Genomic DNA, 24,430 nt, shown 5'->3' with positions numbered 1-24,430 from the left:
AAAAGTGAAGATTTTAATCAGTCAGTGAGTTCATAATGAAAATATTTAACAATGAACTGCTTATCTTCATGGTACTCTGTAATAATCTTGCTTGGCACACTTACTTCGTTTGCAAGCATTACTTTTACAGTCATAAATGATGATGATTATCTTGACAATAATTCTGGTATCATCACAAAAATAAATCACATAATTCAGTGCTACGTTCTTCAAGCCAAATTCAAACTCACAAATAAATTAATGCCTCCCAAATGTCACAATGTGGCACTGTTAGCCATCACACTTAGAAGACATGTTCCCTTGCGCTCCACAATTTACATTGTTTTAGTAAGGTATTATGATGCTACAATGTTCATCTTCGGCATGTTGTGCAGAAGGAGTCACAAAACCAGTTAATTTCTAAATCTATGTATTCCGCATGTTTGTTTACTATACGCATGTATAAAAGCCAACTACTGGTATTTCCTTTGTATCAGAGTAAAATCATGTGTCAGACAAATCTGCTTAAAAAATCTGGGTCCTATAACTACACGTAAAATTTATACACGGTTGTCACGTTAACTGCATTAAAACTCATGCATGTGTTGTGATATATTGTGTATTTTCAAACAATATGTATATCTGGGTGACTCATTTACCATGGTGGAAAGCCTATTCAGACAGCCATTGAGGGAATGGGGTGCAATCAACTGCATAATGAGGAGTGTGTTAGAACAAACAATGCCTGTTGTTTGGGCTCCAAGGACACACTTAAATCATTCCAGTGTCTGACAGAGAAGGTTGACAATACTAGTCTTGCTCACACAGTTTCAAAGTAGTTCACAATCTGCATCTTTATCTACAGAATTGATGGTAGGCCCCATGGTTCTTAGTTCAGTGGAACGCTTAAACCGGAGACTTCGAAGGTTCTGTGAGAAGATAGGCTGCGACTTCCTACATTTGTGTCAAAGGGTTGAGAACTGTAGAGCCATCCTAAATGGGAATAGTGTCCATTAAACATCATACGTGTATATGAAGAATTCACAGCGAAGTCTCAGAGTTTAAAGCAATCATAAAAAGCAATGGAGTTCACATAACACTAGGTACAGAAAGCTGGTTAAACCTGAAATTGATAACAGTGAGTTTTCTAGAGAGAATTTAAGTTTGTATCAAAAGCAGATGTCAATTTTTTAAAATACGCAAGAAACTAAAAATTCATCACAGCAGAAACTGATAATACGTGCCAGATTGAGCAAGTCTCCATGTTAAGGATGAACATAAACTTATAACTGGATCTTTCTATCAGCCATCAGATACACACACAGATTTAACTGAAAACTTAAGTGAAAATTTCACTTGGCTAGTTATTTCCACATTCCATGGATCATTTGCACAATAAATCACAACAATGTGGAAAGAACCATCTTACATTAACATTGCAAATTAATTTGTAAATATGGTTACAGGCTGAACATTTATAATTTTTTTTTTTTTTTAAATTAAGTATACAGATGTGAATTAGTAATTCCTACCTATCACCTTGTACACATCACAATAACAGAAATTTTCTATGGAATAGAAGGAGCTGTCAAGGAGAAGCTTCATCAGATTGTTTTGAAATTTTACTTTGCTTTCAGTCAGACATTTTATATAACTGGGTAAGTTACCACAAATTTTAGTCATGGCATTGTGCACCTTAATTTAGAATAATAAATGTCATTTTTCTCTCTGGTATTGTAATTATGTACATTAATTATGTACATCATTGTTCCTTTTGAGCTGCAGGGGATTATTTACAACAAACTTCACGAGGGAATAAATATACTGTGAGGCAGTAGTCAGATTGCCCAACTTCTTAAACAAATGTCTACAAGATGATCGTGGGTGAGCACCACATATTAATCTCCCAGCATGTTTTTGTGCAGTGAAGACTTTCTTTCTTAAAGATGAGTTACCCCAGAATATGATGTTATTGAATGAAAATATGCAAAATACGTCAACTCATTAATTTGTCTCACCCCTACATTTGCAATGATTCTACGTGCAAATGTTGCTTAACTATGTTGTTTTAGGAGTTCCAGAATGTGCTTTCTGCAGTTTAAATTCTTGTCAATATGGACACCAACGAATTTTGAAGTTTCCACCCTATATATCATTTCCTCACCATGTGTTACATTTATCACTGGTGTAGTACCTTCAGGTATGTAGAACTGAATACTTAAAACTTTAAAATTGAGGGTCAGACCATTCACAGAAAACCAGTCAATAATACTTTTAAAAATATTGTTTACCATTTCCTCTGTTGCTGCATGTATTCTTGGACTGATTACAATACTAATGTCATCAACAAAAGTAACTAATTCATATGCTTTTTTTGACAGATCATTTGTATACAGAGTGTTTCAAAATGAACATACTGGTTTCAAGGCATTGTAGCCTTTATTACGTTCAACTTACAATTGTAAATGTTACACCAAATGAAAGAGAAACTCAAACAGTTTTGTTTGTATACCTGCACACAATGGGAAGAGCATGGAATAACATAGAGTGACTGAAAAAGTGTTGAACGAGTGCGAGTCTTTCACACTTAGCCTCAAGAAATACCCCCGCAGAAAGTTTATGTGCCTTTCTTTTTTGGTGAATCAACTGTAACTGATGTTTCTTATCTTGATGTGCTACAGCTATGGCCCGTGCCTCAATGGGAAAAAAGCTGAACAACACATCTTTATTTGGGAGCAAGACGGTGTGTTGCCTCACTGGCATAACCCAGTGCGTCATTGGTTAAACGACGTTGTAACCGACTGGTGGATTGGACGCAAGGGGCCAGTTGACACAGCGTTTTATGCACGACTTCCACGTTCACACACGATCATGTGTACTACCTGATCTGTCCGACTTTAGAAACAGTGTTATTGCAACAGTTAATCCTGACACATAGATCAAGGTTTTGGCACAACTCGCCTATCGACTTGATGTGTGATCGGTGTTCACACTGAATAATTGCAAGAAAAACTGTTTGTGTTTCTCTTTCATTTGGTGTATTATTTATAATTGTAAGGTGAATGTAATATGTGCTACAAAGCCTTAAAACCTGTATATTCATTTTGAAACACCCTGTACACAGTATTTTAGGGACTATAAGAAGCACTTTTTTCTTCGAAAAATTGCCTTCATAATTCTGGTGATTCTTATACTACAAATTAATATAAAAATGTCCAGTGTTTGATTTAAAAGCCTGCCAGTCTTAAAAATGGCCATATATTCGATGCAGCAGGAAACCTATCTCTCTCTGGTAACATGCGATTCAACTGGCAGCAGCACTGCACCGATGCGATGAACACGAGTTGTCAGGATCCACAAGCTTACCAACACTGTCTCCATCCCACCCCGCCATGAAAAACCCAGGACACTATCTGGCCTACAATGCATCACTGTAGTCCACCGTGCCCGTGAACTTGAACTGAAAGTAAGAAGGCTGTGTCTACTGTATCTCCCAACTGCAGCAACAGGCTCCACACTCATACGAGATTCTATTTCAGTCAGCAGCAGTCTGCTCAACTCAAGTGTTCACACGCTCACAGCAGTGTTAACCCTGGACTGACCACAGTGCTTTAGGACCTCTACAAAACTCACATTTCTGTGTGTAGTTGCTATACCTATTTCATCCAGTTTACTCCTAATGCTGTAATTACCATCTTTAGCCAGGCTGTTTCCTGCTCCCCTTACTACAATAGCCTTGATTCTCCTTGCTAAAATCTTCACACTAATTCCCTACTTCTTCTGTCACCAGGTTGAAGCATGCACTTGGTTTCACAATTCTTGTGGCTTGGTACCCTGTTCCAAATTTGTGCTGTACCATTTGGCCAAGACCCCTCCAATGGATACTACCTAGCAGGTAGGCATTTTCCTTCCTACTATCTTTTCGTACCAACCTACACCTAGTTTCTTTGCTAGTAGTCTGCTGTACCCAACTGGACCTCCAGCTGGATGAGGCTCTTCCCATCCTATATCAAGTAACAAGTCAAATTTATTTCATACTGTAAGCCCAGGTATAGATGGAGGAGTTAAAGAGCTGTTCCCTGAGCCCACAGTTCCATGGGAGAACCTTGTTGAACTCCCATTCAGTTCACTACTACAGTCACCAAAATGCCATTCCAACTCACAGTCCACACATACCACTCCCTCTGACTAGCCTGTGACAACACCCACACTTACTACACACCACAATACAGATCAAATGCTTAAAAATAGAATTAAACCACTTAACACACTTTACAATACACAAATATTTGTTATTTATGAGCACCAAAAATTAGGTCTACAGGTTATCACTTCAAGTCTATGATATAATCTAAAAAATTAATTATTTCAATATAATGGAAGGAAACATTCCACGTGGGAAAAATTATATATAAAAACAAAGATGAGGTGACTTACCGAACAAAAGCGCTGGCAGGTCGATAGACACACAAACAAACACAAACATACACACAAAATTCAAGCTTTCGCAACAAACTGTTGCCTCATCAGGAAAGAGGGAAGGAGAGGGGAAGACGAAAGGAAGTGGGTTTTAAAGGAGAGGGTAAGGAGTCATTCCAATCCCGGGAGCAGAAAGACTTACCTTAGGGGGAAAAAAGGACAGGTATACACTCGCACACACGCACATATCCATCCACACATACAGACACATGTGTCTGTATGTGTGGATGGATATGTGCGTGTGTGCGAGTGTATACCTGTCCTTTTTTCCCCCTAAGGTAAGTCTTTCTGCTCCCGGGATTGGAATGACTCCTTACCCTCTCCTTTAAAACCCACTTCCTTTCGTCTTCCCCTCTCCTTCCCTCTTTCCTGATGAGGCAACAGTTTGTTGCGAAAGCTTGAATTTTGTGTGTATGTTTGTGTTTGTTTGTGTGTCTATCGACCTGCCAGCGCTTTTGTTCGGTAAGTCACCTCATCTTTGTTTTTATATATAAATTAATTATTTCTGCTTACAAGAACAACTCAGCACTCACTCAACTGCAATGTCTATTTATTAACTTATTCACAACAGAATGCAACTTTAATGTAAGCACAGCGTATGTAAACATGCTACTAGTGCAAAAATTTCTAAATAAAACAATTTAAAATTCACACTACTTTCCAGAAATATGAACTTAATAATGAATAGGCACGCTCTACTTAAATTGCCGGAAAGAAAAACAGGACTATTAAACAGGATTCTCTAAGTTAACTACGCCAAAATGTAAAAAAATATGATTACACCCCTACCTTACCACCTTTCAGTGTTTTTTGGCATAATACATAAAAGTGATACCTTCAATAGTAAGCTTAAAAAACAAGCTAATACACATACTAATTGAGTAATTTGCACTAAATTCACCATTACTACAATCTAAATAACATATCTTTACAAGGGTGCAAAAACTTGGCATGTCACATCTGGCATATGGCTGCCAACTGCTGTAGTACGAAGTTCCCTGTCGTACTGTTATTCCTGTAGAAAACATTAATCATCCAACAATCAATCAGTTGGGATAATTGCAGTTTTGTAAGGGATGGGTGTGATATGACATCATGCCAAACAGTACTAAATGCCTTCTCTGAAAACTACGTAGAATAGATACTTCAGAAGCCCACTCATGGTAGAAATATATTGGATCTAATGGAAACAAATAGCCATATATTTGTTAAAAGACATATTAAATGTTTCCACATCGGCTGTTGTTGACAAGTATTCACTTTGTTACATCTTTGATGGTTGGACAATTTGCAACTGCACCCTACAAAGGAACAGTGCCAAGATACAGCAGGTATATGTCTGGCTTACTGGTGTGCAAAGAATAATGTTGTACAACATGTCACTTTTTTGCTATTGGAAAGAACTAATCACTTTTTCTAAATATATATTTATTTTTGTTATTTATCATGTAAATTTTTATGCTTATGTGCCATCTGGCGGAGCCATTTGTTACAATAACAATTCAGACTCTAAATGCGAGCTCCCTTTAGTTGTAAAATGTCGCTTCCCAACTAATGTAAGCCTATTTGTCATACATACATAGTTATGTAGTCACTGGTTTACTTATGTAGTTATGTACAACCTGGCAAAGTAATATTTCTAATTATTTTACACCCAAGCAGCAATGAAGAGTTTCTCCTTTCCTTGGATTTCGCTCCACTCTGCAAACGCATTTGATGATTTACCACTCTGTTTGTTCTGGACCTGCATTTTACAATTCTAGCCTTCAAATATATACTTATAACAACATACAGTACATTAAGTCTGACACATTCATCTATGCATGCTGTAACTGTTTCTCGTGTGGACAGAAGTGACAATTGGTATTTAACGACAAAAGTGAGCACATACAGGGATGTATAATGTGGCATTAGTTTTGAAGATTACTTTACTGCACTCAGTAAGAATTCTGGTTTCAATTTTACTACTTGCAAGCTAAGAGCTCGCTCTCAGATTGGCTGTGTTTACCATTTTATAATCGGATAATTTTACTATATATTGATATTCGTAAGTTGAATTTTAGGCTGTCCATTGTAAAATATTATTTTTTCTCTGTCAGTAAACCAAATATGTACTTGCTGTATTTTTTTTCTTCGTGTCTTTGCAGGCTGTACTTAAACATGACCTGCAAGGCCGAAATTGGACAATTGTGCAAGATGTAATAAAGTTAATATTTGTCAACAAACCTTTAAAATGTCTGTTTTTGAAGAGCTCCACACTGAAACTTTTATCAATGAGCATAGTGCTGTTTTAGCAATGATTAACAAAGTACAAAGGGCAACTAAAACAATTGTAAAGATTTAGGTATTCAGTGAACAAGTTAAAAGATCTGTGGTGTAATATCTCAATGATGGATTTCAAACATTTACCTCAGGACAGGAGTTTGTAGAAGAAATGTGGCACAAGTTTAGAAGAACAGTTGACCTTACACTGGACAGATAAATACCTATCAGAACAGTTCATGATGGAAGAGACTCTCCATAGTATACAGTCACTGCAAAGAAATTCCTACTGAAACAAAGACTACTGTAAAATTGGTGTACAACAACAACGATGATGATGATGATGATGATGATGTCCCATACTTCTTGACAGAGCGTAGGGGAATGATGCGGGAGACCCACAGTGCCGGACTAGGCAAGGTCCAAGAGGTGGTGGTTTGTTGCCTTCCTCTGACCGTAATGGGGATGAATGATGATGAAGACAACACCATAACACCCAGTCGTCTCAAGGCAGGTGAAAATCCCTGAGCCCACTGGGAATCAAACCCGGGACCCCGTGCTTGGGAAGCGAGAACGCTACCGTGAGACCATGGGCAGCGGACAGTGTACAACAAAGGATAGTGTTATACATGGAGAAAGGCTTCTGACAAGACAGACTGGAAAGATATCCAATGTTGCTAGTCTTGGTTTGTGTGCAGATGGGAGGCTGCTCTGATGCTTGACGGGAGCCTGACACGCATGTTGCCAGAGCATATCGGTGGCGGCACGATCCAAGTGCTCCTGCCAAGATCTGCCAGCGTCTGGACATGTCAGAAGTGTCGTTAGCAGATTCCATAAAAACAGTCATCATGACGCATCTTGCATGTGTGGAGTATAAAGAACTAAATGTACAGCAACTCATGATAAACCAAATTAAAGAGCTCCATGGGATGATTATTTTGATAGATGCACTGGTGTGGACGTGCAGTATTTAATTAGTTAATGAATGGAGAAGGAATCTGGAACAACTCTTTGAACATTTATACTAGTTAAGCCACACAGAAGATTGACTTACCGGAAGAAATCATTTGGCAAAGCAAACCAAAGGTGGATAGGAGAGAAGTAGAGAGGAGAGAAGACTAGTAGGTGTGTTGATGGGATAGAAAGCACGTATAGTGCTGGAGTGTGAGCAGATAAGGGCAAAGTAGGTGGAGAACAGTGACTAGTGAAGGCTGAGGACAAGGGGGTTAAAAAAACAAAGGATATGTTGCAGGGTAAGTTCCCACCCGCAAAATTAAAAAAAAGCTGATGTTTGTAGAAGAATGCAAATGGTGCAGGTTGTGAAGCAGTCACTAAAATGAAGTAGCTTGTGTTCTGGGCATGTTCAGCAATTGGGTGGGCCAGCTGTTTCTTGGCCACAGTGTGGCAGTGGCTATTCATTTGGACAGGCAGTTAGTTTATAGTCACACCCACATAGAAAGCAACACAGTGGTTGCAGCTTACTTGGTAGATTATATGGCTGCTTTCACAGGCAGTCCTGCCTTCTGATGGTGTAGGAGATGGTTGTGACAGGACTGGAGTAGGTAGTTGTGGGAGGATGCATAGGACAGGTCATGCCTCTTGGTCTACCGCAGGGATATGAGCCACGAAGCAAGGGGTTGGGGGCATGATGTAGGGATGGACAAGGAAACTTTACAGTTTCCGTGAGTAGCAGAATTCCGTTGTGGGAGGGATGAGAATGGTATCAAGCATTTCAGTATATGACAAGAGGTAGTTGAAATCCTGGTGGAGAATCTACATCTACATGGATACTCCGCAAATCGCACTTAAGTCCCTGTCAGAGGGTTCATCAATCCACCTTCACAATAATTCCACTCTTAAACAGCATTAGGGAAAAACAAATACCTACATCTTTATGGGTGAGCTCCGATTTCCCTTACTTTATTATGATGATCGTTTCTCCCTGTGTAGGTTGACATCAACAAAATATTTTTGCATTCAGAGGAGAAAGTTGGCGATTGAAATTTCAAGAGAAGATTCCACCACAATTAGAAACGACTGTTTTAATGATGCCCATTCCAAATCCTGCATCATGTCTGTGACACACTCTCCCCTATTTCTCATAATACAAAACATGCTGCTCTTTTTCGAACTTTCTCAGTGCACTCCGTTAACCCCACCTGGTAAGGATCCCACATCATGCAGCAGCACTCCAAAAGAGGACAGACAAGCAAAGTGTAGGCAGTCTAGTAGACCTGTTGCATCCTCTAAGTGTTCAGCGAATAAAACTAAGTCTTTGGTTCACTTTACCCATAACATTTTCTGTGTGTTCTTTTTAATTTAAGTTATTCATAATTGTGATTCGTAAGTATTTAGTTTTCAAATCTCTTTCCTTCTCATCCCATACAGTAAGTCTCCCCTGGCCTGCGGTTCTGGGTGTTTTCCTGAAATCTACCCCTTTTCCTATACCTCTCCAGTCCTTTTCCTTCACCCTTCTGCCCGAAGAAGGAGCCACTGGCTCCGAAAGCTTTCCAATCACAACTGTCTTTTATGTGTGTGTTCTGCTGCTGCTTGGTGAGTAGAATTTTTTTATCTATCCAATTAAAGAAGTATTTATTTGAATTTACAGCCTTTAGATTTGATTGATTTATTGTGTACCCAAAGTTTAAGGGATCAAACAATGGAAAATCCAGGATGGAATTTAACAATATTATACCTTTTTGTTGTGCCTATCTGCAACTCAGCATCTCTGCAATATTGTTATGAAGTTTAAGGGATTCCTACAAGCACTCACATGGATGACCTCATGCTTTTCATTATTTAGGGTCAATTGCCAAGTTTCCCACCACCCAGATACCTTTTCTAAATCATTTTGCAACTTCTTTTGATTTTCTGATGACTTTACTAGGAGGATAGCAACAGCGTCACCTGCAAACAACCTAAGACTGCTGCTCAGATTGTCTCCTAAATTGTTTATATATATCAGGAACAGCAGAGAGCTTATAACACAAGCTTGTGAAACGCCAGAAATCGTTTCTGTTTTACTTGATGACTTTCCGTCAATTACTTCCAACTGTGGCCTCTCTGACAGGAATCACGAAACCAGTCGCATAACAGATGATATTCCATAAGCACACAATTTAATTACATGCCGCTTGTGAGGCATGGTGTCTAAAGACTTTTGGAAATCTAGAAATACCGAATCACTGTGAAATCTCTTGTCAATGGCACTCAACACTTTGCGTGAGTAAAGAGCTGATTGTGTTTCACAATAGCAATGTTTCCTACATTCGTATTGACTATATGTGTCAGTACACCATTCTCTTCAAGTAATTCATAACATTCAAAGACAATGTACAATGTGATAAAAGTCCTGCTGCACATCAATGTTAATTATATGGGCCTGTAACTTAGTGGATTACTCCGATTACCTTTCTTGAATATTGGTGTGACCTGTGCAGCTTTCCAGTCTTTAGGCAAGAATATTTCGTCGAGCGAGTAGTTGTACATGGTAGTTAAATATAGAGCTACTGCATCAACATACTCTAACAGGAATGTAACTGGTATAGAGTCTGGACCAGAAGTCTTGTTTTCATAATGTGATTTAAGTTGCTTCCCTACTCTGAAGAAAGTAATTCTACACTGAAGCGGCAAAGAAATTGGTATAGGCATACGTATTCAAATACAGAGATACTTAAACAAGCAGAATACAAAGCTGCGGTCGGCAAAGCCTATATAAGGCAACAAGTGTCTGGCATAGTCGTTAGATTTGTTATTTCTGCTACAATGGCAGATTATCAAGATTTAAGTGAGTTTGAACATGGTGTTATAGTCGGCACACAGGCAATGGGGCACAGCATCTCCGAGGTAGCAATGAAATGGGGATTTTCTCGCACGACCATTTCACGAGTGAACTGTGTATATCAGGAATCCAGTAAAACATCAAATCTCCGAGATCACTGCAGCTGGAAAAAGATCTTGCAAGAACAGGGCCAACAACGACTAAAGAGAATCATTCAACATGACAGAAGTGCAACCCTTTCGCAAATTGCTGCAGATTTCAATGCTGGGCCATCAACAAGTGTCAGCATGTCAACAATTAAACGAAAGATCATCAATACAGGCTTTCGGAGCCAAGGCCCACTCGTGTACCCTTGATGACTGCATGACACAAAGCTTTACGCCTCACCTGGGCCTGTCAACACTGACATTGGACTGTTGATGACTGAAAAATATGTTGCCCGGTCAGACAAGTTTCATTTCAAATTGCATCAAGTGGATGGATGTGTACAGGTATGGAGATAACCTCATGAATCCATGGACCCTACATGTCAGCAGGGGACTGTTCAAGCTGTTGGAGGCTCTGTAATGATGTGGAGTGTGTGCAGTTTGAGTGATATGGGACCCCTAATATGTCTAGACATGATTCTGACAGGTGACATTTACATAAGCAGCTTGTCTGATCACCTGCATCCATTCAGGTTCATTCTGCATTCAGACCGACTTGGGCAATTCCAGCACGCCAATGCCACACCCCACAAGCACAGAATTGCTACTGAGTCAAGCAAATTTTTATCTGCTTTTTTTGAATGGATATATTTTTCGTTTAGTTTTGTAGGATTTGGGAGTTATGGCATTCAGTCTCTCTACGACAACCCTGTGTTCACTAATCCCTGTATCCGTTTTGATGCTCATTATTTGCTCTGGATACTTTGTTGCTAAGACGTAAAGCGTGTTTTCACAACCGTTCACTATTCGAGTGGGCTCATGAGCTAACATCTCAAAATAAATTTTCAGAGAAAGCGTCTACCACAATTACAGTTGTTTTATGCCTATCTCTATATTTAAATATGTACTTTGGCCAACATTTCAAGGGTAAATTGAAGTCACCACCAACTATAATTGTATGAGTCAGGTATGTGTTAGAAATAAGACAAGTTTTTGTTGAACCTTTCAGCAGTTGTATCATCTAAGTTGGGAGGTCAATAAAAGTATTCCATTATTATTTTATTCTGGTTGCCGAGAATAACCTCTACCCATACTAACTCACAGAGACTTTCTACTGCAATATCGCTACATGATAAACTAATTCTGACAGCAACAATATGCCACTCTCAACTGTATTTAAGCCATCCTTTCTGAACACCATTGAAGGTCCTTCACAAAAATTTCTGCTTAACTTATCTCCGGTGTTAGCCAGCTTTCAGTACTTTTAATGATTTGGACATCAGTGCTTTCTATCACCACCTGGAGCTATGGTACTTCCCCAACACAATTTACAACTGTTATACCGATTGTTCTTCAATCTGCACTTGTTGAAACTGAAGCACTTTTTTGTTTTTCCTTGAGACCCTCTAGCCTAAAAAGACACAGCCCTCACTACCTGTGTAGCTGCCTCTTTCACACAATGGACTTCTGACCTATTTAGCACAATTTGAAACCCCACCACCCTACGGCGCAAGTTGTGGAATCTGCAGCCTACATGGTTGCAAAACTGTCTGAGGCCCTGTTTCAGACCCTCCACTCGGCTCTGTACCAGAGGTCTGCAATCGGTTCTGGCTACTATGCTGCAAAGGGTGAGCTCTACTTTCATCTCATATTCAAGACTGGCAGCCTTCACCACTTCTGATAGCCATCCGAAACCAAAGAGAATCTCTTCCAATCCAAAGTGAAACACATCACTGGTGCTGACGTGAGTCACCAACTGCAGTTGGCTGCACCCTGTGCTCTTCATGGCATGCCGAAGGACCCCCTTCTACACCTAGAATGACTCTACCCTGTATGGACACGGAGTGCACATTGGCTTTTCTCCCCTACATTAGCAGCCACGTCCCTAAGGGGCTCCAAAATGCACCTAACATTGGAGCTCCCAGATCCTGCAGGCTGACAGCTGTCCTCTAAAACAGGACAAGAGACTGCATCTAGCTGAGGGACAGTGTCAGCCACAGACAGCACCTGGAACCTGTTTGTCAGACTAACCTGGGAGGCTTTATATTCGACCACCTGGGGAGTCTTTCACAAACTGCCATGCCCGAGGTGAACTCCCACTCGACCACGGGTGATAGCTCAATCTTAATGTGAGCAGTAACTGGGCTGGCCAATGGTGTGGACCAACTGGCACACTCATGGGTCATGCTGGATGTCCATCGGATCCCCAAAGCCGGTCTATGACAGTGATGCCCATCTACTGCAGCCTCAAACTGCATTACCGAAGCCAACACAGCCTGGAGCTGACAGCGAAATGTCACCAACTCAGCTTATATCTGCATACAGCAATCACAGCCCTAACCACACGAAAGACAATGGAAAAAAACACTATGCAGACAAACAAACGACTATCAACATGTGCTTCAAAACTCTTCTGTAGTCACTGATGAAAATGCAAGTACTGTGTCTAATAAGTAAGATTTACATGGAGAGATTCCAAAAAGAACTACCAAATCATACAGATGAGACTCAATAATTCGCTCCTGATCAGGAACTTTTAACATGTCAACAAGTTAGTTTACTTTCCGACACAAACTAAAATGCAAGAAGTGTAAATATTAAATTAACATGCATAAATTCAAAAACTATACCACCAAAGCACACAGATGAAACTAGATAATTTGCTCCTGGCTAGGAACTTGTAAAATATCACAAAATTGGTTACTTCTCTGTTGCTGCTCTATTTTTCCCAGCAGCTGCTGTCTGACTCTGTTGCTCCAGTCTGAGGTGGTACTGAGTCATAAGGGGAGTGTTCCTTTGTGGCCTGACAGTGTGCATGTGGGAGATTGTAGGTGACTGGAGAGACAAGGCATAGGAGATATGTTTCTGCAAAAAATTGGAAGATCATTTCAGTCTATGAAAGCCTCGGCATATGTGGATGGAGCTACTGATGTAGCCATCATTAAGGTGGAGGCAACATTGAGGAAGGTGGTTTGCTGGGTTGAGGAGGACCATATGATGCACATGGAGAAAGTGTTGAGGTTCTGGAGAAATGTGGACAGGGTGTCCTCACCCTCAATCCAGATCACAAAGATGTCATCAATGAATCTGAACCAGGTGAGGGGTTTGCAATTCTGGGTGATTAGGAAGGTGTCTTCTAGATGGCTCATTAACAGGTTGGCATAGGATGGTACCATGCAGTTGCTTATCGGTGTAGCACAGATTTCTTTGTAGGTGATGCCTTCAATGTGGAATTAACTGTTTTCTGAGGATATAGTTGGTCATGATGGCCAGGAGGGAGCTTGTAGGTTTGGAATACACTAACCACTGAGAAAGACAGCGTTCAACAGCAGTAAGGCCATGGGCATTGGGGATGTTACTGTAGAGGGAGGTAGCATCGACATTGACAAGCAAGGTGCAGGAAGGTAAAGGGAAAAGCATTGTGGAGAGTCAGTGGAGGCAGGTGTCTTTTATATAGGAAAGTAGGTTAGAAGTAATAGGTGTGTTGGTCCACAAGAACACAAAGTGTCCAGTGTCCTTGGGGGGGGGGGGGGGGGGGGGGGGGCACAATAATCAGACACAATGGGCCATCTTGGGTGGTTGGATTTATGGAGTTTAGAAAGCCTGTAGAAGCTAGGGATATGGAGAAGGGCAGGTACGAGAAAGGGAACAGCGTTAGGGAAGAGGTACTGGGATGAAACTAAGAATTTGAGGGACTGGATATCCTGCTCGAATTCTGGAGAGGGGCCACTGTGACATGAATTTGTAGGTGGGCGTATCTGACAGTTGGTGGAATCCCCCTTCCTTGCAGTTCATAATCACAGTGGTGCAGTCTTTGTAGTCAGATAGGACTGTTAGGTCAGGGTAAGTGTTTAGGTGATAGACTGTGGTTTCCAGGGTGAGGGATTTTGGGAAATCACACTTACACCTTCAGAAAGAACTGCAATTCTACCTGATGGCAATGACTCCACCACTATGGTACAAAATGCAGGGATAATCTTGCAGAGGGACTCCCCAGCTGTCAGATATATACATTTACAAACCCTCTCACAGTGACCCCATTGCAGAATTCCAGCAGGATCTCCATTCCCTCCTCAAATTCTTAGTCTGTACCTGGAGCTCTCCCCTGGGGCTCACTTTCTTCTCATTCCCACCATTCCCCACAGTCCTATTTTCAACATGCTTTTTGAAGACCATAAGCTCATCTACTCACAACATCCCATTGTTGCTGTTAACTGTACCCACAGAGAGATTTTCAGACCCCTCATCTGGCTCAGATTCATTGACGCCAACTTCGTGGTCTGGGCCAAGGGTGAGGACACCCTACTCACATTTCTTAAGAACCTCAACACTATCTCCCTCATTCATTTCACCAGGTCACCCAACAAGCAGTATCCTCTATGATGACCTTCACCTCTGTAACTCCATCCAGGGTCAGTGTGTTGGACATGTTTGAAGAGGCAGGATCTGTTTCACTCTGGGCAGCATTACAGCAGCTTAATTTCGGTCTTAGAAATTTCTGTGTCCGCTGACACTTGAATTATGAATTATTTCGCTGTGAGTTGGGAATTTAAATCTGGCAGGACACTGTGGAGTTACAATTTTATGCACCTGTGGACACTTACACTTTGAATTACTTTGTTGTGAATCTAGACCTTAACTCTGGCACACCTACAAAGAGATACAAATTCTATTTACTTACATTTGTAATGATTTGCAAACCACTTTATGGAGTCTCGAGTCATATTAGGTTGAAGTAAAGACAGCAATTAGCTGTCCATTATTGAATGCGTGGAATTCATTAGTAAAGTGTGGTACATTCTGATAGTTAATATCATTGTTGAATGACATTATTGATGTGTCATACCTATAAACCAAAGCTGAGTCACAAATCAATGAGCCACAAATCAAATCAATTAACTCCAACAAATACTTCGCTGTAACAATTTGTAGGGATATGAAATGAAACAATCACATAGGCCTGGTAGTATGGCAGGCTGGTTCATTGGTAGAATACTAGGAAATACAATCAGTGTCAGAAGGAGACTGGTAACAAAATGTTTGTGTGACCCACCCTAAAACCTAGCTCACATGTGTAGCACCTGTACCAAACAGGACTAATAGGGGATACTGAATGTACACAAAGAAGGGCAGTAAGAATACTCAGGTCTGTTTGACCAACGGGAGAGCATCGTGGATAGGCTAAGAAAATTGAACAGGCCAACACCTGACACATGCAAATTATTTCATGAAAGTCTAATAGTAAGTGAGGAATCTATGAATATATAACTCCCTAAATCATGTCATAGGGATCACAATGACAAGATTAAACTAATTACAGCACAACAGGGCATTTAGCAATAATTCTCCTTGTGCTCCATTCGTAGTGGAATGGAAGGAACCTTTAATGATTGGGGCAATGGTAAGTGCCCTCTGTCATGCACTTCAAAGTGGTTAGCAAAGTAAATGTTGATGTAAAATTGTATTTCAATTTGTTACAGTGACAAATTACATCAATTGCTGATACATACGGATAGGAAAAAAATCATTTTATGGCCAATTTCAGGGTTATTTTATTGCAAGATCAGATGTTATTGTTTTCCAGATTCTGTATTACCTTTTTTGCCAGCTTCATCATTACCTTTTTTTATCAAATTCGGTGCCACATTTGTGCCAAATTTGGGGTCCGCATTTTTGCCATTTTTCTTGCTAAATTTTGTGCGTTCTACTGATTTTGGGGTTTGTCAATTCTGCTGCTTTTGTCAATTTTGTATTTTTCTCTTTTTAGTTTATTTTTTTCCAAAACCACAGTAATTTTTGCCGAATTTGGAGTTACCTTTCTTGCCAAGTTCAGTCTTACCCTTTTCATCAAACTATGTTTTTTTTTTTTTTTTTTTTTTTTTTTTTTTTTTTTTTTTTTTTTTTGCCAAATTCAGTATTACTTTTACGTCATATTCATTGTTTGTCACTGAACTCTATGAAATTATTTTGCTAAATTTGTTCTTTCTTGACAGTTTTAGTGTTTTTTTTTGTTTTATTTCTCCAATTTGGTGCTGTTTTTTGCCAACTGTGCTGCTTAGGTGTGACATCACAGCATAGTAACAAGGAAAATGAACACACATTTTAAGATTATACATGACATGCAGCCTTGAGAAAATAAGAAAGTCAAAATGCAATTTCAACATTCAATAACTAGCAATTTCGAAAACTGGTGGACTGCCACACTCATATTAAGAACCTTTTTTTATACATGAAATTGACAAATCTTGTAATATTGCATAAAAATCACTGATTTCACAATATTTTGCAAGACTCACTGATTTTGTGATATTTCATTAAAAATAGCCTATTTTATGTTATTTTCTGCATTATCATGAAATTTTCTTGTACCTACTACATAAATTATTTAATGCCATAAAAGATTGTTGCATCAGTTAAACTTTGATAACGTCAAATATCACAATTCATGACTTACCATACTCTTGATTTGGAGACTGTCCATCCTCGCATTTCTCCAACAGCTGACAAAAGAGTACTGCATCTAAAGTATTCCGTCTTCTAAGTTTTGAATTGAAAGAGGAACTGTTGTTTTTTGTATCACTATAAGAAGATAGATTTAATGAACTTCACACATCAAAATACAATTTTATTAGTCTTATAGATCTTTGATGTTCTTATTAGTATTATTAAGTTAAATGAACATTCAGTGCAGAGCTATGAAAGATAAAAGCTATCCAATTCTATCTAAATAACAGTTCAGAAACTCTTTCTCAGCGTTCTTAGCAGTTAGGACAATACAGAGGAATGTTTGATATGAGTGACCAGTGACATAAGAAACACATGACAAACACTGTAAACAATATGGTGACTACAACATTTTGTTATTGACAATTTTTTTTCAAACAGGTTGAGATATAGGTATAGCTCAGTCTCTAACCATAACTGCTTTTTTTTTAAGTATTTATTTATTAACTTCGCCAACTCGCAACCTAACTGTTACCTTCCAATCTAACCTACACATTGATCTAGGCTACTGATCAGTGTGTCACCACAACCAGTTTTTCTTGATCTTTTTTTGTTTCCAAACTCATTGGCTTTGCCAATTAACAATAAGACTGTGAAAACATGCACAAAAAGGTGACCGTAGCTATTAACATAACATCACTGGCCAAAGCCAACGACTCACATCAAACACTTCTCTTGCCCCAGTTAGGATATCAAATACTTTTTTTTTAATTTTTTTTTTTTAACGTAGGCCTACTGTTAGATATGAACTCAATAACAAAAAACAAAAAGGAATTAAATCATTCAATGCTAACAAACAAATAAATGCACTTAGGGTTGATATAAATTACTTTTCTATACAACTGTCACAGAATTCCACAAACATGTTCAATAACAACAGCTGTCAGTCTATTGTACAAACTGTGAGCTTTTTCCCATTTTCTTCTTTTCTGTAATGTTATGAAAAGCAATATCTTCAGTAACTTGAGTAAATGTCAATCATTTTGGTGTGAAATAGGGGTAGTTGGGTGCAAATTTACCATTGGCCTCCCTGAAACATCCAAACTGTCAGAGTTGTTATACTCAGGCTGAACACTTGCAGAGAAACTCACCACTCCCTGTAAAACTCGTTTAATGTCAGCACATACTGTAGTGCCAACTCATGTGATTCTGCTTTGCTCTAATATCTAATAACCAATACTTCAACTATCTGAGCATAGCAAGAATTTTGCTATCTTTCTTTCAGTAGTACTTGCTTGTAATCTGTTGCTGTTGTTGGTAGTTAACAATGAAAAATAGCCTCCAAAATGAAACTATAAAAAAAAAAGCAAAGTCTCCAGAAAAACCACACAAGTGTGAAGCAAACAATCAGAGGAAAAAGAAAGGTTTGGATCTGAGGTAGATAAGAATTCTGCAAAAACACCACCCCTGTCTACAAGTCAAGAGACAAAGATCTGAAGAAGACATGGAAAGACAAACAACTGTATGCAAGCAATTGATAACAACATACACTTCTGAAACAGCTTTTGGGAAGTTGAAAAATCTGTAATGAAAAATAGAGAAACTATAGTAGGAAATGGGTAATCTTGACAGTGACAGGAAAACTGATATGAGCAGATGGAAATTGCTGAAGACATGAAAAATGAAATTATACGAAAAAAAAAAGGAAATGATAGAATCTACGGTAATTTCCAAGAATGATTGCCTATCGAATTCGCTGGGTCCAAACGATAAATATTGAACGTTCGATCGGAAATTGATCATGCGACTGAGGTAGCAGGTGTTATGAGTATGTTTACGTTGGTCACTACAGCAACAACAAAAGAAGAGCGTTACAAAAATACTTGTAATTGTAAAGGACACGACTTACCTTACTTGTCGTCGGTGTTGTCGTCATGTGAAAGTCCATTACGGTGGTTTGGATGGACAATTTGGAAGAGTTGAACCATGTACTCTTCCTGATACTAGTTCATTTTCCACACAGTCCGCAATGAAATTGTAACGATATTTCAGCATCGAAACTGTTCATATGAAGTTTTACACACTTCACACCACCACAGTCTACACAGTCCCTTCTTTCCTCGTCCGGTAGTACTCCATATTTGCGACAAAAAGTCTAACCATTTTCTACACTGGATAAACATGGAATTAGATTTTTCCATGTGAGAGAATCCGCCGAAGAAACGTCACGAACACCAGACATCCCACTCACTAACGACATAAATAGTCTAGGTTTCCATAGCAATTCGTAAGTAATTTGCGGAGGTATGTAATTTAGAGCAACTAAGGGAATGACAGAAAACAAATAAAAATGACGATCACAAATAATTGATCACTACACCCACCACCGGAGTCAGATGATCGATTTACGATCACATGTTCAATACGTATCCCTTGGACCCCGCGACTTCGATAGGCAATCATTCCTGGAAATTACCGAATCTACACTGGCTTTGATGCGTTACGTAACTATGTTGCTCCACGTAGTGTCATTCATACTCAGATGAACACAAAACAGAATTATGACAACATTTATTTTGCTTCTATATACATTTTGGGATGTGGATTCTGGTGACAGACTGATCTGTAGCACAGCTTGAAGTCTACACTTAGTTGGAAGATGACAGTTTTGTTTTAAGTTGGGACACCAATGAATGTGAACACGAAATCCCAAATCGTAAAAAATGTGAGCTGGGACAAAATCCCCTGTTATGACATAGCTATATGTTGCATACCCAAAGGTCATGAGAGTAACATTGATTCCTGTCATGATGAGTATTTTACGCATATTGTATTTTTCAAGTGGTTTATGTCCACCATTTCAAGATGCCACGGGTCAAATAAGATAGGGGTAACTGTAGATTTAGTATCTAAGAAAAGATGAAAACATAACAGATCATTTAACAGTTAGTTGCGATGGTAGCCAGGGGAGGGAAGAGAATTAAATGAAGGGGCAAAAACAAAAAAAGCAAATCATTTTCAGTGCTTGAGAGACTGGCAGGAACCTTGCACATCAGAACATTTCTGAATTGGTGGTAGTGGGAGAAATCACCACGTTACCCACAATGTAAACAGAATCAACATAACAGCTACTGTATCACAGAGCACACAATGCAACATGGTAAAGCATTACTAACATTCATTAATTCAGAATTAAATTTACATAATTTTTTTTCCACAGAAATGATGTAAATTAGTAGCAACCAGTAAAAACATATATTCTGTACCTCTGATCTACTTACAATATTCACAAATCACACCCTATCCATTTTCCTTTCTGAAAAAGACTGATCATTTGCTAAAAGCAAGCGGGTAACACATTCGAGAAAATACTACAGGCTAACAGGATCTTTAATTATAAATATTACTTATTTAAAGAACAATAACGCAGTAAAAACATGGGATTTGTCAAAGTATGTAAATATTTGAAGGCGGCCACATTACTGAGACAATATTTAAGACTAATGAAAATCAAAAGGGGGTAGGTAGGACATGTAACCCAGGCGAAGGGGTAGCTCATGAACCTACAATGTTCTTTCTTGGATATCAAAGGACAAGAAAACACTGAGAAGTTGTCCACTGGAACAACATTAGAAAACGAAGACTGTGATACAGCAAACAGGGGTCGACAGAAGCGTCCGATCCAACACGTCGGCTTTGACCCGTGACGTAAGGGTGTTGTCGTGTGTGACGTCATGACGGCGCGGAGTTTGGTTTGAGTGTGGCTGTCTCCAGTTCTGTTTTATCTTATTTTATTAACTTTTCTGATCTGTTCGTTCTATCTCGTGAGATTTTTTTTTTTTTTTATTTAAAAACACTTATTACTTATTTTAATTATCTGTTTCCTCCAATTTCTGTTTTAGTTTATTATATTTGTCTTTCTGATCTGTTCATTCTATCCCGTGAGATTTTTTTTTTTTAAAAGACAAAAAACACTAATCAGCTACTGAAGCATCTTTATCTTCTATGGGTTGCAGGGGTTACGACCGCTGGGGAGGCGGGTGGGTATTCATGCATGGCTGTCTTCATTTACACGTTGTAGCTACGCAAGGCGCCTAAATTTGTTTATATTTAGTTTGCCCCCCACCCAAAACACCCCATTTCCCGTGCTTGTCCCGTTAGTGTCATTAGGCGTCTTGTGGAAAGTGTGTGTGTTTGTTTTTGTTTCCGCCATATTTGTGACGTCATGGGTCAAAGCAGACGGGCGGGATCGGACGCTTCCGTATTTACGCAAACAGTCCTAACCGGTAATAGTAAACATATGAACATGGATAACCCTTAAACTTCCCGGCAGATTAAAACTGTGTGCCAAGAGCAGGCAGGACTTTAACTTGGGGGCTTCACCTTTTGCGAGCAACTGTTCTACAAACTGAGCTACCTGAGTGCAACTCATGACCCATCCTCACAGCTTTACTTCTGCCAGTAACTAGTTGCCAACCTTCCAAACTTCACAGTTTCTACTGTGAAACTTCCAGGAGATGATGTACTGGAGGAAGTAAAGCTGTGAAAAAAGGTCATTAGTAATCGGGTAGCTCAGCTGGTAGAGCACTTGCCTTTGAAAGGCAAAGGTCCAGGATCTTAACCATGGTCTGCACACAATTTTAATCTGCCAGGATGTTTGATGTAAATGCTCACTCCACTGCTGAGTGGTAATTGTGCTATGGCTAAGGCCAGATATAACATGCAAGTTGTGCTCTGACAAACAGTACATCAAGACCAATGTGTTAGGCCGATAACAAAATCAGTAAATTCGTGAGTGAAACTGATATTTTGTGTGCTAAAAATGCATTGTCATCATGACAATCTATTGTAACAAATAATAGGAGCAACAGTATTAATGTGTATACATTTGTGAAGCACTAATGTAAGACTTCCAAATAAGACTTCTTAAGGCACCATATACTTTGTTAATCTTTTACCCATAATACATTACAAGTTGTAGCACATATGACACAAGAATGTTTGGTAACTGATAATTTTGTTGCAACCACGTAGACAGGCAATCAATTATTTGTCTAAAACGTTACAGAAGTGTAACAGTCATGTAGAAGTAGACCCGACTGGCGAAAACTAACCAAAATACGTTCCAGCAACATACTTTGTAATGATCAAAATGTCGCCACATATAAGAGCAAGGGCTGTTATTCTATTTTACATTCTTTTTGTTCATAACCAACACGAAACCATCCCGCGTATGTTCAGAAAGCTTGTTGGGTGACTATATACAAACACATTTCAGAAATACAAAACATGACTTCAAGACACAAGTTTCTAAATGTATTGGCATTTGATATTTATTAAATTTGGAAAGTAATTGTACAAACCATGCTTCTTCTCTCACTCGTTGTTTTCTTTCTTTCAGTCTTCTTGATATCCGTGTCCGAGGCGGTGTGGTTGAATATTGATCGTAATCATTTAATATGTCGTCCTCTTGATTACCGAAAGCGTCAAAGCTCCCTTCGTAACTTTCTATATTGACAGATGGGGATTGTTCGGGATACTGATCGTCTTTCTCTCCTTCAGTAAACGTCCTGCTAAAAGTGTTAACTTTGAGTAAACAACGATGACACACACATTTATTTAATGTATGATTGCCGGTAAATTTTACATACTGCACATGTCCCTATGCAACAGATGCCCTAACAAACCCTTATCATATTACTCCTTTCATTTGTCTTAACGGCATCACAATAAACACATTGCATAACGATGACAACGTCTAATGTCAACAAATTTAAAGAAACAAAACCAACATACCCTTCATCTTCTGAGCTATCTGGACTAAAATTAATATTTATCCCGACTCTTTTCTTCCAGTCATCGTCTGCCATAGATAAACTAGTAATGCAAACGATTCACGAGCAATACACACTTTCAACTCACTGTTATTGCAAAAAAAAAAAAAAATCACATCAATACCATACACACACACTTCCACCGAAAGCCCACCACAACTCAATGCTAATTACTTGCAAAGACGAAAACACTGAGATAGCATAGCAAGTGGACACATACACACTCACACACACACACAAGTTGGTCGGCTGAGCTTCATATGCTATACTATCTATAAACGTAATTCTTCATGGTGAAATTTATGCAGACATAAATATTCTGTCGGCAAGAGTAGAAATTAATACCGATATAAATAGTCACCAGTACATGTCTCAATATGGTAATTATTAGTTATTTATGAAATAACCTCATGCATCATCAGAATTTTGTACTCCCAGACAAAATGAGATAATGATTAACTGGAAATTTTATTTTACAGCTTTTTAAGCGTACCTATCCTAGGACAACTTTTGGGTCATGTACCATGACATATAATCTAACCTCATCCAAAAAATTTCCGTCACAATTGTGGGAATCACATACCATGCTTTAGATAAGAGTTTTAAACATGCATCGAGACGGAAAACAGGAAACATAAAACTAAGAAGATAATAAATGATAAAAAACTGAAGAATTCAAGAGGTTTTTGCGAAATACAGAACGGTAAAGGCCTACACAACACATATGGCATTAATTAAAAACAGAAGGTATTCAGTGCAGGGCTGTAACGATGGGGTGATGAGATAGACCCCTGCCAAAGATGTGCGCACAGAGGGAGCACAAAAATTGACCGAAAAAACAAGGAGGAAGGTCGAACACTCGTGTTCCCTTGTCTTTTGCATATGAGAAAAAGCCTTCCGTCGGTACACGGCTGTTGTTGTGTCGATTCGTACAAGAAGCATATTATAGAAAAGACTCCTACCAAACATAGTCTTTCGCTGACATGGTTTATGTCTCATCGGTGCGCTTGTTCACATTTACACACAGTTGTCACTTACATGATCTGTCCACGTTCAACAATGAAGGTCTTATCGTTAAGCCTGGTCTACAGGTAACGTATTGATCATGCCAGACTTTACAAATGAAACGTTACGTGTGGACAGAAGTTCTGCAGTCTTGCATGAACTGAATGAAGTTTGACAAAGTCGTAAAAAAATTATGGGTTGGAGTTTTGTGTGCACGCAAGAATACCAACACGTTTGTGACTTTAGATGTAAGTCATTCGCTCAAACTTAACTCCATTGCCGGTCTGCTCTTGGTGAGGCTAGAGTTCCAACTTTTTTGCTAGTGTAAAATTGTTAAGCTCTCGTAGCTACTTGATGACAAATTGATTGTTGGCTTCTGTCTCTGGTTCTTCAGAAGACATTTCTTTGATCATTCAGTTTTTTCAGTGTGTGTAATGGTGAGAAGAAAAAGAGAGATTTACGATATTGTACTCCGAATTTTTCATGGAGTTCATACAGCT

General features: G+C 39.0%; 1 protein-coding gene across 2 annotated transcripts in view; it reads right to left on the bottom strand.

The window, feature by feature from the left end:
• The window catches only part of LOC124617051 (mitogen-activated protein kinase kinase kinase 4), a 217,227-nt gene extending 194,152 nt beyond the window's left edge, over window positions 1-23,075 (bottom strand). The window contains exons 1-3 of one of the 2 annotated variants that reach the window (XM_047145235.1): window positions 22,888-23,075; window positions 22,455-22,664; window positions 17,102-17,226 (exon numbers count right to left, since the gene is read on the bottom strand). In XM_047145235.1, coding sequence (XP_047001191.1) covers window positions 17,102-17,226; window positions 22,455-22,664; window positions 22,888-22,961 — 409 coding nt within the window. In that variant the 5' untranslated portion in view covers window positions 22,962-23,075. The remainder of the gene's footprint in view (window positions 1-17,101; window positions 17,227-22,454; window positions 22,665-22,887) is intronic. The other variant, XM_047145236.1, reaches the window with a different exon arrangement.
• Window positions 23,076-24,430: the final 1,355 nt, after the last annotated feature.

The sequence above is a fragment of the Schistocerca americana genome, chromosome 1, assembly GCF_021461395.2.
Source record: "Schistocerca americana isolate TAMUIC-IGC-003095 chromosome 1, iqSchAmer2.1, whole genome shotgun sequence".
NCBI lineage: Eukaryota > Metazoa > Arthropoda > Insecta > Orthoptera > Acrididae > Schistocerca > Schistocerca americana.
The sequence above is the reverse complement of the archived record's forward strand: the minus strand, read 5'-3'. Positions and strand labels throughout refer to the sequence as shown.